At 40.1% G+C, this 19,655-nt stretch overlaps 1 protein-coding gene across 16 annotated transcripts in view; it reads left to right on the top strand.

Moving 5' to 3' along the window:
• The first annotated feature begins 310 nt into the window (after positions 1–310).
• The window catches only part of GOLGA4 (golgin A4), a 67,858-nt gene continuing 48,513 nt past the window's right edge, over positions 311–19,655 (top strand). For 4 of the 16 annotated variants that reach the window (XM_072153186.1, XM_072153188.1, XM_072153177.1 and 1 more), the window contains exons 1-10: positions 314–669; positions 4,040–4,132; positions 7,178–7,276; positions 9,162–9,215; positions 10,944–11,258; positions 12,447–12,494; positions 15,904–15,960; positions 17,285–17,383; positions 18,657–18,780; positions 19,218–19,405. In XM_072153186.1, the coding sequence (XP_072009287.1) occupies positions 595–669; positions 4,040–4,132; positions 7,178–7,276; positions 9,162–9,215; positions 10,944–11,258; positions 12,447–12,494; positions 15,904–15,960; positions 17,285–17,383; positions 18,657–18,780; positions 19,218–19,405 (1,152 nt within the window). In that variant the 5' untranslated portion in view covers positions 314–594. Of the gene's footprint in view, positions 670–4,039; positions 4,133–7,177; positions 7,277–9,161; positions 9,216–10,943; positions 11,259–12,446; positions 12,495–15,903; positions 15,961–17,284; positions 17,384–18,656; positions 18,781–19,217; positions 19,406–19,655 lie in introns of all 16 variants that reach the window. The other 12 variants (XM_072153183.1, XM_072153175.1, XM_072153174.1 and 9 more) reach the window with 6 other exon arrangements.

The raw sequence follows: 19,655 nt of genomic DNA, 5'->3' as shown, positions 1-19,655 counted from the left end.
GCCCAAAAGTTGGGAGATATGACTTTCTTTCATCAGCAAACCCCTTTAAGTGCTCTGTTAGCTGTGGCAATAAGCAGCTATGCCATGAGTGCATGCGGGCGTTCTCTCACTCGCCCAGCTTTGTGGATATTTCCATTTAATAGAGAGTGGACAAAGCAGAAGACAAGATTAGGGGATGACGTGGAAGACACATGAATGATGCTGACAATATCACATTGCACAAGCAGAGCGTCAGAAATAGTGTCGCTAGGCACGAGCACAGGGACAGACATCAGCACTTCTTCCAGCAATGTGAGAACGAGGCGCGGCCACTGAAGATGTGACTGTTCACACGGATTGTCCCATCTTGCAGCCCGTAGCTCCACGTTGGCCGCATATGCGCAGATGATGTTATACGTCAAGTAGGACCCGAGAACGAGAGACCATCAGGAAGCGGAAGAGCCGGGAGACAGTGACCCGTACACTAAGTATTGAGTGTAGTTATAATGTAATACTGTCCACACTCCTGAGGTATGTTCTCCCGCTGTGTGCGTCTCCATTACTAGCCCTTCACTCATACTGTAACCGGCTGCACCCACCACCACTGCCTACAAGATGTTTAAGAAGCTGAAGCAGAAGATAACTGAGGAGCAGTCCCCTGTAAGGAGCAGCCTGCAGCCCCAGGCACAGGTAGGACAAGCGCTACGAGGCCCTGCTCATGGCTCTCATACAGGGACGTGTTACTTTCATTGTCGTGTTCAGAAAAGTTTTTCTTCCAGAAATGGCATAATGATGTCCCCTGTGCAGGCCTGGTCACAAGGATGTCCCCTACTCCTCAGGATCAGGCCTGATCTGAATTGTGGACATGTTTCTCTTACACTGGACACATTAAAGATGGTGTTTTAAGAGCGCTTGTTATCCAATATCCACAGCATAGAGTTAAACAATCTGATAGGGGGGTGGGTGACTGCTGGGACCGTGACCAATCTCCAGTCCGGTACTCACTATCTGAATGAAGCCGCAGGTTGGTATTGCATCCTGTAGCTCCATTCAATACTCTAGGAGCCTTGGAAATTGCTGAGCACAGCGCTCAGGTATACCCGGTACTCACTGTCTGAGAGAGTGTGTTGGAAATTTCCAGCGCTGCTATAGTAAAGAAAAAGTGTCAGGATGCATGCTTGTCCTGCTGCTTCGTTTAATTGGTGAGAACAGATATCCTGATCAGTGGAGGTCCCACCTGTCAGACTCCTGTCAATCAAATTGTTTCCCCTGATAATGTGGATAAAGGATAGCAGCCAATCTTGTTACAATCTCTTTAAAGTGAATGGTAATCCATCATGAACAAGGGCTCTGGATTTGGTATTAGAATGATCCACACTCCACTGCCTTTATAGATGCCAGATTTTTATCAAAGATTTGTTTACTGTTTGGAAAAAGTTAAATTTAATATTCAGAATTATAAATAAATGTCATTACTGTCCATGGGTTGTGTCAGGAATTGCATCCCAGTCCAGAAACAACTCTCCATAGGAGTGACTGTTCCTAAAAAAAGATAAGACTTTTTTTTTCTTCTTCTAATAATTTTTCTTTAATCATTGCATTCAGTACATTTTAATAGTACATAGAAATTCTTCATTTTTAGTAGTAAAGTATTGTATTTTTTTTTTATTATGGATTGAGCCTTGGTTAGTATTCCTGACTAGAGACTGTTTAGGACACCTCATTCATGTGCATTGTTCTTTCTGAAGCCAGTTTTGCAGGTCTGCGACCAGTATTCACAGCATAACACTAGGATCCGGGTGTGTGAGCTTCACTGCATTTACATTGGGAACGGTGGAATATGTGTAATTATTTGCTATACTAGTTGTTTACAAGGATTGAGGCTTAGTGTTTTGTGAATCTGAAATAGTTTTCATGTGTATAGTGTATGAACCAGAGTTGAAGGTGCTTCACAAATAAGTTGCAGACTTACTGTATTCTGTGGTCATTGGAGTACATGCTTAGTAAGAGCTCAGGGTTGTGTTTCCAGAGTCTTGTATATGGCACCTGGAACAAGTTTTATGCTTATTCTATATGAACAACCTTTAACTCATATCAAGCAAGTAGTAAAGATCCACTGATATATGAGAAACATGAAAACCGTGCACCACAATTCATGTATCTTGCGCACCCTGCAAACCACACAGCCAAACTGCACATTTGCGCACAGTTTTTAGCCCCTTCCCGCTCCGCCCTGTACATATACGATGCAGGGGTGGGCTGAGCCCTCTTCATACACAGGTGGGGTTTGCTGCATATTGCAGCTAAAACTTTGGGTCACTGCTAGCACTGATCGGGCATATGAACCCTTTTGATGCCGCCAGCGGTTTGTTTCCCAACGTCGCTCCCTCGAGGGTCAGTCCTCAAAATGGTAGCAATGAAAACGTTGGCTCATTTTGCAAAAAAGGACACTGCACACACCTGCGTACAGCATAATATGAAGAAGCATCAATGTTATTTGGAGCGCACAGTGAAAGTCGTAAAAACTCAGCCCACAAGAACGTGATGCAAATGCGTTTTTTTTTTTTCAAAATTCACTACATTTGGAATTTTGTTTTTCAGCTTCCCAGTACACAATACGGTTATTAATTATTATTTTTTTAATTAAAACATTATATATTGTAGTAGGTATTAGATCCCTCTGTCCAAAATGATCACACATAGGGGTTTATTTACTAAGGGTCCGCGGAGCGCACTTTCGTTGGATATTCCGGGCCATCGAACGATCCGACTGATTAGGACTGAGCGCTGGATTTAAAATTGTGTGGCAAGACATGCACTTACATGCACCAGGAGGAAGAAGGTGAATTCCGGCTGACCTGAACGGGGAAGCGACACATGCAGGAAATTGGGCGCACGATCTAAGTGAATCGCAGCACAGTGCATTATCGTCAGACATTACAAATTGGGGATTTCGCCACGTTGTGCTTTTTGGCACGTGTACTACTGATTATGTACATTAAGGCCCAATGTGCAAAGAGGTAGACCCAATGTGCATATGGATACAGTAAAAACTTTTCTTTGTTTTCACAATTACAGTGTTTTATAAGCCATCCATCCTACAGAGTAGTTACATAAATGACATTTTGTCATTTGAGTATAAATTTCCTTGTGGCTGTGTTTGTTTAGGCTCCCCTTTAGTCTTCATGCACACGACCATTCACAGAGAAAGTTTAGCTAGCACACGGCCCCATTGCCTTCTACTGGCCACATTCACACATAAGTGAGGCACATGCATGCACCTTGAACATGCCGACTGACCGTCCAGTCTTTTTCAATTGCCACCGTGATTATTTACCCACCACTGCCAGCCGGGCTGCAAACAGCACACCACATGTTGTTTAATGCCCACTTGCACTTTAAAGTCATGTGCATGGGGCCATAGACTATGTTCAGACATGGAAAATTTGCTCTGATAATCCATGAAAAGGATAATACTGAGACCAAACCCTTTTTTTTTTAACTCGGGAAGCACCTCTTCTTCCAGTTCCCTAAAAATCATCTGCGGCAATACCTATCATCTGTCCCATTCCCTTACACCTCTAGCGTACTCTCTGCCATCTCCGCAATAACTCTTCTGTCCCTAATCTGTTCCAACGATTTTCCCCATTATTTCTCAAACTTCCCAATTACATTCCTCTTGAGATATACCCCCAGCTCCATCTTATTAGTATTATTCATCAGTTGCTTAATTTCAGACACTTTTGGTCAGCGTCGAGCCAATGGTCTTTCGTACCTGATACAACAGTTTTGCCACAGCAAGCTGCTCGGCCGTATAAATATCTGCTGAATCCTGACCCCAAACACTTCCTGTTCCAGCCGCTCAGTTTTGTTCACCAATTCTCTTAGCTCAGGGCAAGCCCAGAACATATGCATTAAATTTGCCCCTAGGCCCGTATCCTCTCTCACCCCAATGTTATGCATCACTACATTTAACCTGCACTTTAACAGCTTTTCTCTCTTATTTTAACCTACTAGCTAAAGGAACATTGAATGAACGTGTATAAACTCTCACCCTTAGGGGCATGCAAGGCTGTCACCAACTGGGAACCGTAGTCGTACATCTTCAATGACAGATCAGCAGGATGACACGATGGCCACTCCAGATAAAGAGGTCAGTTTATATGCAATTTTTTTTTCTTTATGTTTAATTATCACCAGTGATAAAATTCCCTTTATGTATTGGTCACACAATACTTGCTTGTCCTCTATAAACAAATGATTACTTAGTTAAAAGATAGAAAAATAAGGTTGCTCCCGATGGGGACAGGGAGTTGAGTTGAAGCATCTACCATCAGGTAATCTGATGGTAGATGTCCTTTAACCTCTTGGCGCTCTGTCTCCCTTATATCGGTCACAGAGCGTTGAGCTTTAAACGGTTAAGGACCGGGCCCTTTCCTGTTTTTTCATTTCCATTTTTCACTCCCCACCTTCAAAAATCTATAACTTTTTAATTTTTACATGTAAAGAGCTGTGTGACGGCTTGTTTTCTGCGTAACAAATTGCACTTCATAGTGATGGTATTGAATATTCCATGCCATGTACTGGGAAGCGGGATAAAAATTCCAAATGCAGTGAAAATTGTGAAAAACCGCATTTGCGCCATTTTCTTGTGGGCTTGGATATTACGGCTTTCACTGAGCCCCCCCAAATGACATGTTTACTTTATTCTTTGGGTCGGTACGATTACGGGGATACCAAATTTGTATAGGTTTTATAATGTTTTCATACATTTACAAAAATTTAAACCTCCTGTACAATTTTTTTAAATTTTTTTTTAATTTTGCCATCTTCTGGCGCTAATAACTTTTTAATACTTTGTTGTACGGAGCTGTGGGGGGGTGTCATTTTTTGAGACATTTGATAATATTTTCAATGATATCATTTTTAGGACTGTACGACCTTTTGATCACTTTTTATAGAATTTTTTTATATTTTTCAAAATGGCAAAAAAGTGGCATTTTCGACTTTGGGCGCTATTTTTCGTTATGGGGTTAAACACAGTGAAAAACCGTTAATATATTTTGATCGGGCATTTTTGGACGTGTCAATACCTAATGTGTTAATGATTTTTACTGTTTATTTATATTTATGTCAGTTCTAGGGAAAGGGGGGTGATTCGGATTTTTAGGTTTTTTTTTATTATTTTTTTTTTTTAAACTTTTTTTTGAATACACGGCGGGCGCTCGTGAACCAGTTAAAGGGGTTTTCTCATGAAAGAAAATTCTCACATTTCAATCCCTTAATGATGTTAACACAATAAAGATAATTTAACCCCTTACTTTACAGTGTTGCTCAGTTTTATTGCTGTTTTAGGTCCTATCCCTCCCTAGGCTGCTCAGTTCAAAAACCTAGGATGTGTGTCACATTATGATCCATCTAGTTCTGTGGGGTGACGATGTGGTTAGATTATCAGGGTACAGGTGTATACACACATTATTTGGCTTCTGACATTGTACTAACATAGTGACACATAGACAGAGAGATGAGACGGATCAGAGATGGGAGATGCATGATGCCTATTACACAGAGGCATGACAGACTTTTACGCTGTTACACTTTTAGCTCTGCTACATCTCACAGATATGTGCCTGCCTCCCCCTTCCCCTGGATCACTTATGTCCTTGTTCTTTGCAGCTCCTCTCTGCTTACAATCTCCTGGCATTAGGTGTCTGTGTCTCAGTGTGCATCAGTGTCTCAGATCACAAGAGGTTAATAATCTTTTTAAAAGCGGTTTCTGATAGTTTGAGGGGTTCAGATTTGAAAATGGATTGATTTATAGGGGCTTCTAATATTATGTATTTCGTTAACAATAAATGATCCCCAAAAAAGTCAATTCTGCAATCTCCTTGAAAATACAGAAAACTGATGTTCAAGTTGTAATCTGCGTGACATCAAAATAAATTTTATAGACATTTCAAATTCACATTATGAACACATAAAGTCAATGTATGGGAAATTTTATTCAGCAACGTATTTAGATGGTAAAACTGACTGATTAAAAACTAGATGATTTTGAAATTTGAAAATGGCAAATCAGTTTTTACATTATTTTTAAAAAAATAAATAAATGCAAAACTTAAGTACAACATGTGACGACAAAATTGCTTTGATAATTAAAAGTGTTCAATCATAAGTGTTTATAACCATATAAAGCAGCGAAAAACCAAGCACACTGACATACTGATGTTTGCCCCTTCTGGGAGGATCCACTCTTCTTTAAGCTTCCTATATCCTTGTTTTTAAGAAAAAAAAGGCTTTAAAAATTATGCAAATGTACCTGAGAGGCACCATTAACACCTAGTGCCCCTCAGGCTCATTTGCATAATTTTAAAAGCCTTTTTTGTAAAGACAAGGGAATAAGAAGCTAAATGAAAAGCAGGGCCTGTCTGAGGGGGCAAACACCAGTATGTCAAGTGTGCTTGGCTTACAATCCTTCCTCCTGGTGGTAGATTTCCCTTTAGCTATAAACTGGCTATGTCCTGAAGGGTTTATTAATGACATAACCCCTTTAAGCCATTGAAAACATTATCGGTATCCTTTATCTCTTAGCTGTCTGTGGTGTACAGTGATGTAAGCAGTTTTACACAAACTGCTTAAATAAGGAAGAAAGGCAGCAGAGAAAGCACACAGAAACATATTTCTCTAATAGAGTACCTTATATTGTTTACTCTTATATGCACTGTTCATTTATGCAAAATGTTTACTCTAATAATAAATCTAAGTTTATGACTGACTACTCTAACTTTGCACCTCCTATCTGTGTGGATTAGGTTTCACTATAAAAATGGCATAGTTTTGGTGCATGCTGCTTTTCCTGAAGAGCCACTTTCATATCATTTTGTCTTACTAGTCCTAAGAGGGTCCAAAGAAGTAAATACCCTTGATAAATGTGGAACATTTTTTGGGTGCAAATTATGGCAGACTTATGTTGCAAACTGACTGCTGGTTCTAATGTATTTTGGGTCGAATGAATTCCCATTATGACCTTGCATGTTTGTTTTTGGACACATGAACATCCCTGTAAAGGTGTTGGAGCTAAATAAAAATGTAACTCCATATATTTTGATAATATGAAATCCTACTTTGAGTATGCAATGTAAAGTGAAAGCAACCCTTCTGATTGTGTCTCCTCATTCCATTGTATTGTGTGGCACAGCTGCTGGCCGGGATGATAGCAGAGCCTGCTTTACTCTCTGAATACACTATTTTTGCTCTGGACCACAGCAAACGGTCCAGACCACTGAGTGGCAGTGTGGTGAGTCCACCCATTCCTTCCAGGAAGTGGAATAACTCTAGATCTGCTTCTAGACCCCTCCAGTAGTAATCCCCTATTGCTTTGTACTAGTAACCTGCACTAAATATGGTTCCCATGTGCTTCTATGTGGGGTTTAATATCAAACATTAACTTGTTTTTGTGTTAATAGGCAAATGCTTGATAATTATTTCTGGACAGGGCCAGTGCACATGTACTTACCCATTGCTTCTGACTCCTTAACCCTCAGTATTAATAGCCTGAGTTGATATTTTTTCGGTGGCCTTTATACCAATGTTCAATTGTGTGCAGTCAAGGATCCTGCTCATGGCTACATATACCGGTACTGTCCTTGTGCTTGAACCAAAGGCGTATTGGTAATAATGGTATATTTATAAAAGGGCTCCTACAAAGGGGCAGCTTTAGCGTAGAAACAGAAGGAAGGTGATATACTCCTCTCTCCGGAAGGTTCGCTCTCTTCCATATTCCAGTGATTTCAATCCAGATTGATATTCACTTGCACTGTGCTTGTGACTGCTGCATCATTCTCTTGCCTTTGTAGTACAGGCGGTCCCCTACTTAAGAACACCCAACTTACAGATGACCACTAGTTACAAACGGACCTCTGGCTGTTGGGAATTTACTGTACTTTAGCCCTAGGCTACAATAAAGAGCTATAAAAGTTATTAAATGTGTCTGTAATGAAGCTTTATAGTTAATCCTAGTTCTTGTGAGAATCCAACATTTTTCAAATCCAGCTGTTACGGAGACCAAAAAAGATTTGGCTGGAGTTACAATTATAAAATATACAGTTCCGACTTGCATACAAATTCAACTTAAGAACAAACCAACAGAACCAATCTTGTACGTAACCTGGGGACTGCCTGTAATGTCTGGAAGAACAGAATGTGCCTGCTTAGGCCAGGGGAGTCTACTTTCTTCAATTTCTCTGCAAAATCTGTCCCTTTGGGGGTCAGAGTTTGATAACTGGAAAACTCCTATAAAAAAAAAGTCCTAAATATCCTGTGTTCCAAAGTGAAAGTGTGTAGTTGCTGGCTGTGTGTAGTGTAGTCCTAGCCATTTTTATTTTTCTGTGTTGCCTATTTGATGCAGAAGATTTTGCTGTGCACCTTTATTGGCTGCCTGTTGTTTTCTACTGAATAAAATGGGTGGAATAGGATCGCACCAATATCTAATAATTCTAAAAAACTAAATTTAGCCTGGATGTATGTATTAACACCCTGATGCCAGTAGTGAATGAGAGCATTAGAGGGAAGGGAGTGTAGCAGACATAGACAGAGCTATTACTTTTCAGTAAGTTATGGAGAGCTATCTGTAATGTTTCTTTCCACGCACTAATAAACATATTGCATGGGTGTGAGGTAGATCTGTAAAAAAAAAAAAAAAAGTACAAGGCATGTCTTATAAACTTATCAATATTGACCCTTTGACTAATAAAGTTATTTTTGTGGAAATAATGTGTACATGAAAACATATACTTATATGTTTCATGCTGTTTACCCAGTAGTTTAATTTGCAACCATAGAAGTTTGTGCAATTGTGTGTACAGAACATTTGTTTGTTTTTATACCATATGATACATTAACTAGTAATTATGAATATATATACCGGTATATGAGCATTTGCAATCAATTCTGCTCATGTCTCCTACACTTGTTATACAGTATGGCTATGGTGGTGTTATAGGTATTGAATTTCTAGTATACATTTTGCACCCAAACTTCTATGCAGATAATTAATAATAATAATTTTGGTTTTGCAATTCTAACAGTTTCCAATTTTTCAGTTAATATTACTATGAATAATGTTTCCAGGTAATTCCACATTGTGGATATATATTTATTTGTCTTTAATTGTTTTCAACTAGAATGTTTCAAGGTCCGCGGACAGCATGAATGGGAATGATCCAGTCTCTAATCAGGTAAGTGCTCCCTTGCATACTAGATTGTACCTGGAACCACTGGAAATTTTATGTGTGCAGTAGAAATAATCTTCATAGAAGATTCCTAGAATTTCGTGACCTTTAAGGGGTTCTAGGATCCCGGTCTTTCTAATAATCCAGAGCTACTGCACTGACTTCATATGTTTTACTCTTAATTTTCAACTCCTGGCATTGTGCATGCAGTTCTGGTTTATGTAAATGGGCTCCTTGAGCTGAAAGGATCAGCTACCACCAGGATCAAGGATTGTAAACAAAAGCACCCTGACATGCTGGTGTGTTTCCCCTCTGGCAGGTTCTGCTCTTCTTTAAGCTTCTTATGCTCTGGTTTAAAAAAAAAAGGGGCTATTAATATTATGCAAATGAGTCTGAGGGGCTCAGGGCTCCATAGGTCTTATTGGAGCCTGGAGCCCCTCAGGCTAATTTTCACAGCCATTTTTCTTAAAAATCAAGGGCATAAAAAGCTTAAAGAAGAGCAGGACCTGCCAGAGGGATCACACACCATTATGTTGGTGTGCTTGGTTTACAATCCTTGATCCTGAATGTAGATGTCCTTTAACCTCTTCAGGACTGCTCCACTTAAATATACAGTGGCTTTAACGTGGCAGATTGTAGAAAGGACGTTTATTTACGTCATGATGGTGGCCAACTTCTGTGGCTATATCTCATGTATGGATGCTTCACAGAGCCAGAGATATTCACCCTTAAATTTGTACTAAAAAGTTGATTTTTATGTACAGCTTTTTATTGGCGACTTTAAGAATGGATATCTCAGGTTCTGTTCTGTGAAGCATCCATACGCAATCCATAGATCATATTAAAGGGGAAACTTTCCTTTTTAATATGACACCATAATTTGCTTTCTAGGTGCAAAGAGTTCAGGAGATATAAGCGTTTGAATGTGCCTCCCACTAGTCAGCTGAAAGCAGAATATAGAAGAAACTGCAGGAGATTTCCACTTTTTTATTACTTTTTTTTATTACTGCAGAAGTATACGCACCCTTTACATCTGTAGCTGAACCTGGGGAAGGGTGATGGAATAATGCTGCACATATGTATAACATAGTTTGGTAATAGTTACTACTTAATTAAAAACACTTTAATTGGAAAAATGACAAATAAGATTATTTGTAGTCAATTATTGTCAAATCTTAAATATGCAATTATTAAAACTATGGTATCAAGTTAAAGTCTCACATGTCTTGAAAATAAACAATGTAAAATTTGTTATGATATGTAAAGCTTTTCCAGAGATATCGTCATTTAAAGAAGTGCATAGCAGAACATCAAAAATTGACCTGGTCATTCCGGCACCAATGACCATCGCTACTGAAAGGGTTGAAGTCCATTTTGAACGTAATTTAATACATCTGCAAATTTGCTCAACTTTTTGGGATGATTGACTTATTAGTCAATGGCATGTGGTTGGACCCTCATAGATTCTAGGCAAGGTTGTTTCATATTTTAGCTGTTTATCCATGAAAAATGATTGTGGCTTTTCTTAGGATTTGTGGATGTCCCAGAAGTCTCCTTCTAATTCTAAAGTGAAACCATTTCCATTACAGTTTCACCCTCAGTCACTGTATAGGACTACATAGGTTTTTATCAAAGTAGTAAGGGATGTTTCTGCAGCCCCCATGTCTTGTCAAGTACTTAGTTTGTTCAGCCATGTTCAGCATTTCTTATGCAGTTAAATGTTCCTTGTTACAGAAGAATGAACCTCAGTCTTTCGCACAAAAGCTTCAGCTCCGTGTCCCTTCAATGGAGTCACTATTTCGGAGCCCAGTAAAGGACACGTTGTTTCGATCTCCATCCAAAGAATCTCTTGTTAGAAGCAGCTCACGTGAGTCTTTAAACCGGATTGATGGAGATGGAGCTGGACCTATATTTGATCCTCCTTCAGACATTGAAAGTGAAGCGGAAGATTCAGTGGGTGGTCACGAAGGACTTAGTAAAGACCAACTTTTTCATAGATTACATAGGATGGAGAAGAGTTTGGGAAACTATCGTGGAAAATATTCAGAGGTATGTCCCTTCTTAGACTAATTACAGAAAGGCCCCTTTCGCACAACCGTTTATGGCAACTGTAGGCTTTACAAAAGGCCGCCATAGAAGTGCATTGTGCCCTGCACAGTACAGTGAGCACACATGTGTGTCACTGTACCGTGATATTACAGGAAAAACAGATAAGAGTATGTTCTGTCTTATTCCCTACTTATGGCCCAGCCAACACAGATTTCTATGGAGAGTGGAGGGCTGAAAAGCGTTTACCCCACCACCTCTCCAACTGAAGGTATGCTACACCTCATGCACACGCAGCAGCCGCAGGAGGCGGGGGTGAGCTCAGCTAGGGAAGTTGATTGTCTCAAGCAGGTGCGGTGAGACAAAAATGTGCTCACCACACCGTGCCTGCATGCAATGCATGTCTATGGCAGCCATGAGCTAGCTGCTGGTTTTGCGGCCAGCTCACAGCTGCCATCGTGCGGATCCCTGCATGAGACCTAAAGTCTTCCACTGTTATTGTGATAGGAAAAATGCCTTTTCAGCTGATGTCTCCTGCTTCCATAGTGTTTAGTCCTGTGTTTATGATGATAATTTAGTTTTATGTTGTATGGTAACATCTGCTCTTGGCGAGTAGATGGAATGCCTGCAGAAACAATGCAGAAGAAAACCATTTGAAAATACAGATCTGTGCACACACTCTGTTCACTCGTGTGTCAGAAAGTTCTCCATACATAGGTGCAGGGGGAGGTTGAGACAGTGTAGCAGTCTTTAAAGCCAGATCACAGAGGGGCTTGGGTAGTGCCCACTGTTAATCATGCTTTTTTATTTTTAATGACAGACTTCCCTTAACATCACCATGCATGATTTTTACTTATTCGCATTCCCTAATTTATGGATAATTCTTCTCAATTTGGCTGAATACCTAATCTGGAACCTGAGATTCTACCCTATCAGTTTTCTGTCAGGGCTCTATTGTGAATTGTCCCTGTGTGGACACCGTACTTTGTGGTGATTGCTGAGACCAGAGACAATTACATGCAGGATGAGATTAAGGATAGGATGGAGAAGATTAGATTAATTATTCGGTGCAGTGGGGGATAACACATAGGCAAATGCCAGCGGTCCTGTTCCATAGTTGAATTGTTGTTTAATGGATAAAACATCTGCTGCTAATAGACTGTGTTATAAGTTTGCTGTTCTACTTTACAGTTAGTCACCGCTTACAGAACGGTTCAGAGGGACAAAGAAAAGCTACAGGTATGGCGTCTTGCTGTCAAACTTCTTAACCATTTCCTTTTTGTCATGTTATTGGCTAGAGCAAATTTTAAAATTTTTAGAATTACAATGTAGAAATTTAACTGAAATTACAGCATAAAGAATTTCTCTGATTGTTCTAGGTAGAAAATGGTTAAAGGAAACCTACCACTTGAAGTGGCAGGTTTCCGATGGCAATACCGGGCACCAGCTCAGGCTGAGCTGGTGCCGGAGCTTATTTTAGTTAGTGTTTTAAACCGCGGTAACGCGGTTTAAAACACTTTTTAAACTGTATAGCCGGCGCAGGCAGGTACTCGCTCGGCGCTTACCATGCGCGTGGCTCTCATTCACTTCCTATGTAGCCGCGCGGACGGTAAGCGCCGAGCGCGTACCTGCCTGCGCCGGCTATAAAGTTTAAAAAGTGTTTTAAACCGCGATACCGCGGTTTAAAACACTAACTAAAATAAGCTCCGGCACCAGCTCACCCTGAGCTGGTGCCCGGTATTGCCATCGGAAACCTGCCACTTCAAGTGGTAGGTTTCCTTTAAAGGGGTTTTCCCATGAAAGAAAATTCTCAAATTTCAATCCCATAGTGATGTTAACACAAAAAAGATAATTTTTAACACTCTACAATTTTATTTACAGTTTTATTGCAGTTTTAGCTCCTATCACTCAGTAATGGTCAGAGAAAAATTCCAGTGTGTTGGTGGGGACTCTGTAAGCACACACATTAAAATCCCTCTAGTTCTGTCAGCTGCCAATGTGGTTAGATTATCAGGGTACAGGTTTATATACACTTTCATTTATCTTCTGAACATTGTTCACATAGAAAGAGAGATGAGACAGATCAGAGATGATGAGATCCATGAGATGCCTATTACACACAAGGACAGTCAGCTCTCCAACATCTCTGCTATTCCAGTAAATACTTGTTATGCTGTTACTAACTGCTGTGCCTCTCCAGATAAAGAACTTATCTGTCTGTAGCTTGTAGTTCTCCTCACGCTGCCTGCAGGAACTCCTATGTGGTTATCATTGTGCACCAGTGAGTGAGCTCAGTCCTGGACTGCAGGATGGTGGGGCTAGAGTGCAGGGAGCAGAGAAAAAAGGCTGTCACATAGAAATCCAAGATGGCGTCTCTGACCCCAAGTCAGAAATTACATGGTCGGTACTAGAGGCAACTGAAATTATGTACACCAGAACTGATATAGACGTTGCGGTAGAGTGTACAGAGGGGAACAGGTGAGCTCTCGACCCTAGATATGGGTAGTGGTAGCACCGTGATAATATCACGAACATTATTTCCAATATTTACTTGTCTTGTGAGCTTTCAGTATATCCTCTGTGCACCCTCCTACAACCTCTCTTCTGGCTAAAAAGTTGAAGCGGGGCGGGTGGGGCAAACTTCAGAGGGCTATAACTTTGGATCCCTAGCACTTAGTATCTCCTTTTTTATAAGAAACTAGGATTTTGTTTTAGGATCTCGGGGATCCAGAGATTTTCAATGTTGGCGACAGTAGAGGGTGATGTATAAAAATCACACCTAGATTGTCAATTGTCTTCAGCTCCAGATGTCTTCAGGCACATAGAAACACAATTTTAGTTGTGTTCCACTCAAGGAATTCCAAGTTGTATCTTGTAGTCCATGGCCATTGAACAGAAGACCAATGTATGGTAAAGACCCTTAAGTAAGAAATCAGAGACTTAGTTTAGCATGGTCCATGCAAATCATAGAGAATAGCCGAGGGGCATGCGTCTGACAGGTGGAAGAGTTGATAAGACTTGAAAGACTTATCACCACTTGTAGTTGAGTCGTATGTGAACCTCACGACCGCAACAGAATCCATAAAACAGTATAAAATGAAATGAAGTGAAATTATAAAATGAAATGGTGGCAGTGCTCATCATCTTATACATGTAGGCCATCCCAGGCAAAGGCCACAGGTTATTGTAGATGTCCACTGCAGAATCCAAAGGAACAGTGTGCTTTGACCTTTCTGAAATCCTATTCAAGCCTGTGCAAACTTCATTTCCTGGTATTGTACAGTTTAACCAGAGGCGACAGCTCAGGTTGCAGTCATTATCGACCAAGCCTTCAAGCACCTTTAGGGCATATTGAGTAGTTTTTCAGAATCATGTAGGCTGTGTCCCACTCAGTTTAAACCTTTGCTGAACCATGTAAGAAAATCACCATGTCAATGGTCCTTATGGAACCCTGGGTTCTGTATGAAAAATATATATGTGGAGCAAGAATGACTGACGTGAAAGTTTTGCCACTGTCTTGCCCATGTTAGTCAAAGCAACATCAACAATGAATTTGCTCTTGTCTGTGTGGGAAGGACAGTCATAGTTGCTATGCAACAAATTGGTAACACCTGTTCCCACCCTAAATTACTGGTCCACAAATCCATATGTATAGATAGGGGCGTTGTGTATCCAGTCACTAACAATTCTCATGTGTGCAGCCAAGTTCTATGCCTGGGAAGTTGACCCTCCAGATGAACCAGTGATATAAATAATTTGATCTTTATTATGTCCTCTGGCTTTAAGGTCAGTGGTAGAGAGTTGGTTCTACCTATAGGAGAGGCTATGGTGGTGCCATCTGTAGAGGATTATGAATGTAGGGGGAGAAATTAGCACTTCATATTTTAGCAGGAAGGCTTGTAATCAGAAGGCCAAGGAATGTCATTTAAGAGGCACATAAAAGGGAAATACACCTTGGAGGCATCGCCTTGGTTTTATCCGGGTTCATGGTGTAGCCAAACAACGGTCCCACTGCTGTTAAATTGTCTGATAATGTCTGCCAGAAGGTCAGCCCTTATGACCAACATTTATGCTGGGTTTTTAATGTTTGATAAACTCCTAGGAAGGAGTATGTGGAAACATTTACACTTATAGATAATTTACTAAAGGCTCTGAATCTACAATAAATGCTTAAAGTGCTGCGTACCGATCTGGTCAATACTGAGTAGCTTGAAGGAAGAGATGTTGGATTAGGGGGAAGTGCTCCCTGCAGCAGGAGAGTGGTCTTTTATGGTAGACATACATAGTAAAAACAAACGCAAAATATGAATACTCATTTAGAAACCAACATTAATATTTCCCAATAAAATTTTAAAAATCATCCCTCTCTTCCCTATTAAAAACACAAAATGACCGGCGCAAAATAAGGAATTTGCTTATAATGTTGATTTTGAGTTAATTTTAAACATTATAAACATATAACTTTTGTTAAGTTTTAACTTTATCTCGGTGTGTCACGAAAAAACAAGCACTGCAATAAAAAGAAGTTATGGCCCGAAGACGCACAAATATGTACCAAAAATTCCCTAGTCATTAAAGGCTTTTTACGGTATTTTTTTATATAAATTTATGCGCCCTTTCTGTTAACTTGCTTATGTTAACTTTTCAGTCAATTTTGAGCCAGAGCCAAGACAAGGCCTTAAGGAGAATTGGAGAACTGCGTGAGGTAAGGTTTGACACTGTGTCGCTGCTGAAAATATCTACACAGATCACCCAGGTATATTTTTTTCCCTGTAAATTTTGAGAGTAACGCTGCATTTAAACTGACGTATGCCTGCATGGCTAGGGCTATGGCGGGCATATGTCCAGTGTCATGGAGAGGAGGAGTGGTGACACCCCCCTCCCCACCCCGGGCCGTAACACGTGGAAAGATAGAACACTTGTGCAGCACTGTATCACAGCCGCCAGTCCCCATACGGTAACTCCCCCATACACTAAATCTCTATTGAGCGTTGGCTGCCTGAAATGATGATCATCTTTTTTGGGCAAAGGCTAGTCAGCTAGTGATACAGAAATACTGCAATGATTGAACATCCCATCAACCAGTACATTAGTGTAATGCTTAGCTGTTCATATAATTTGTTCTGGATAATACAAATAGTTTTAAAGGCAGAAGCAAAAGTGAAAATATTTAGGACAACCCAAAGAACTTGTGCTTGCTTATCAGCTTCTAGCGAGTCTGTAATTCTAAAAAGATAGAAAGTTGCCGAAATTCTAATAATGATTGTGGTTTCTTCTGGACACATAGAAGATGCTGCACTATGTATTCAATGATTGCCTGAGTGGACACATTTCATCATTTGTAGGAAGCAAAAAATGGGCAATAGCAGGGCACCATCAGGGGTATGGTGACATGCAGGTGTTTTATCTCAAAGTTGACCTGCCACTTGGAAGCTTGGCTATTGCATTGGATTTGGTGTTGGCTCTGGTCTTGTCAAAGAACTGTGAAAAAATGAGTGTGATATTTTGTGGGTGTTTTATTTTTCATCAAAATGTTTTATGGGGCCAAAGCTATTAATCCCTTATTTATATGATTTTTAATGTGAAACGTAGCTCAGCCTGCAATAAGCCTGGGCAGCCGCTACATAACACATGGTGTTGTCTCCTTCCAGCTCTGTGACTGGTGTAGAGCTCGGGTGTCTCACCTCCGCCAATAACCGGTTAATCAACGGTGCCGGCCATGCATATTTTTTGACCTGTAAAGCTGAACTACAGCAGTGTATTATAGCTGAAATGGCTGTACAATAATTGTATATGGTTTTGCCCCGTTTTTCCCTGTCCAGGCCTTTAAGCATAATTTAGGAGGTTCTGTTCTGGTATGTGACTCTGGTATGTGACTCTTCATTAATTCCTGAGTAACTATCAATCACGTGTGGTTACAGCACTGATCAAGTCTACACAACAGTATCTATTTGTGATTCAATATGTTAGTAGATGAATTAAAAAACAATTTACTTGAAATTTAAGAAGAACCTTTTAATCTCTTATAGGAACTTCAAATGGATCAGCAAGCCAAGAAACACCTGCAGGAAGAATTTGACGCATCTCTTGAGGAGAAAGACCAGTTGATAAGTGTGCTGCAAACTCAGGTAATACCTGTCGCCCTTTATACTGCTTAAAATATGCATCTAGTTAAATTTTTTTCTTAATCATAGTTGAAGATTTACATTCTGTACTATTTGTTATAAGACCCAATCATTTCTAGCGATTTCTGGCTGCTTTCATCCTCTTTCAATTAGTCTTGCACCACATCTTAATATCCCCATCCCCATGTAGTATAAATTAGCCTCTCAAATATAATAGTTAAATGGGTTAGTCGTTCATAGGGGAGCACCAGGGCGAGATAAGTACAAAGTTTTTTATTTTGATAACGGGCACATAGGGACTTTTATTAGGAGTTAGAGGAATATTGTGATTTTAAAAAGTTTTATTTGTGTCTCGGTGTCACAATGTGTTACGGGGTCATAAAGGACCCCTTTCTCAAGTGCAAGAGACGGAAGGCTGGGGAGAAGACTGGTATCTCAGAGCTGCGAGTGAGGTTTTCCACACTTTATTCATTAGTTGTAATTTAGGGAATGTTGTATTGTGCATTTTTTTGGAAGCACGCCTCCAAGGCCATTGCCGGGACAGAGTACCTCGACCATTGACAAATCAATTGGGCCACCACTCCCCAGCCATCCTGCTTCCCCCAACCCTGGTTACTGCACTTCTGAATGAAGCCAGGGTGTACACTTTCGTTTTCAAGTACTACGCAAGGAGCATAAGAACTATCTCTTAGTAACTAGAAAGGTTTGGTTTTTAAGATGGCACCCACGGATGGACGTGGTAAAGGACGATTTGGAACTGTTCCAAAAGTAGCCATTGGGCGGTTTAGTGTCCCAAATCACCCTGGCAGGTCCTCTTTAATAGAACTTCCTTTACACAATTACTAATGAAGTCTGTGAGGAAAGTATTTTGGTTTTTTCATTTTCCTTAAATGGAGAGCGCATCAGAAAGGCTAGATGCAGGTGTAAACTGGGCTTAACTGGTTGTCAAGAGACCAGCAATCATACTCTCCAACTAATAGTGTCTTATGTGCGTTAGTTTCCTTATTAGATAGTTCTCTGCTGCGCCTGGTTAAACCCTGTATCTGATGAGTGTTCCGGTGCAATACAAGACTATAAGACTGTAGAGTCCTACTCTGGACCTCCTAATTCTAGTTTACTGGGCCACAATAATAAATTTTTTGGTGATTTTTTTTCTGTCTGAAAAATCCACTTTTTAGAGACCACACCTTGGTCTAACAACAGAAAACATTGCATTCTGTATTATAGCAATTCGACTGCAACCATAGATTTTGATTAATGTTGTTTCTTGTGTTAGGTAACGTTACTTAAACAGCGTCTTGGGAAAGGACAAATAGAGTCAGAAACATCCATCACTTCATCAGATGCTGAAAGTCAGAGTGCAGGACAAGAAGGAGAAGCAGACAGTATTTCTGTATCTGGTAAGTAAAGAAGCTTAAAATGAGTATGCGTTGTGCAGTCATGAGGAGGATGCGCAAGTCAGTTTGTATATATTGTTCAAATAAGCCAGGATTATGATGATTATTAATACAGGAAGTTCCCTATTTAAGACAACCCAACTTTCAGACAACCCCTAGTTGCAAATGGACCTCTTGATGTTGGTAATTTAATGTACTTTACTCCCAGACTACAATGAACAGCTGTAACAGTTATGAAAGGTGTCTGTAATTAAGTTTTATTCCTAATCCTGGTTCTTATGACAACCCAACCTTTTTAAAATGCAGTTGCATACAAACACAACTTAAGAACTAACTTACAGAACCTTGTACGGAATCTTGTACGTAGCCTGGGGACTGCCTGTATTCTGGTTTATAATTAGTTTTCTTGAGTTGATTTTGTTTTTCCTTTTCCCTTTGAGATGGAAATGGTGATAACGCTAAAACACTTGATGCTCTGCAAACTAGAGTGAAACGTCAAGAGAACCTTCTTCAGCGATGTAAAGAGATGCTTCGGTCACATAAAGAAAAGTGTTCTCAGCTAAGCAGTGAAAAAGAAGCACTACAGAATCAACTAGAGGGGAGACTCCAAGAGCTGGAAAAAGTGAAGGTGGACCTTCAACCAATTATGTCACATAGTGATAAAAGCACAATTCATATATAAATATAGATGATGTTTTCCATATTGCCTTGATAACAGTCTTTGAACTGAAATGTCTTGTAAATTTCTCAGCTATTCTCAGTTATTCTCAGCAACATACATTTTGTGACTGCTATTACTATTGGTGTCTTCTATTCCTAAATGGAACATAGCTTGTACCATACACAACTCAATGATGTATAAGAAAGCCATGACAATC

This window comes from Engystomops pustulosus, chromosome 5 (genome assembly GCF_040894005.1).
Source record: "Engystomops pustulosus chromosome 5, aEngPut4.maternal, whole genome shotgun sequence".
NCBI classification, from domain to species: Eukaryota; Metazoa; Chordata; class Amphibia; order Anura; family Leptodactylidae; genus Engystomops; species Engystomops pustulosus.
The sequence above is the reverse complement of the archived record's forward strand: the minus strand, read 5'-3'. Positions and strand labels throughout refer to the sequence as shown.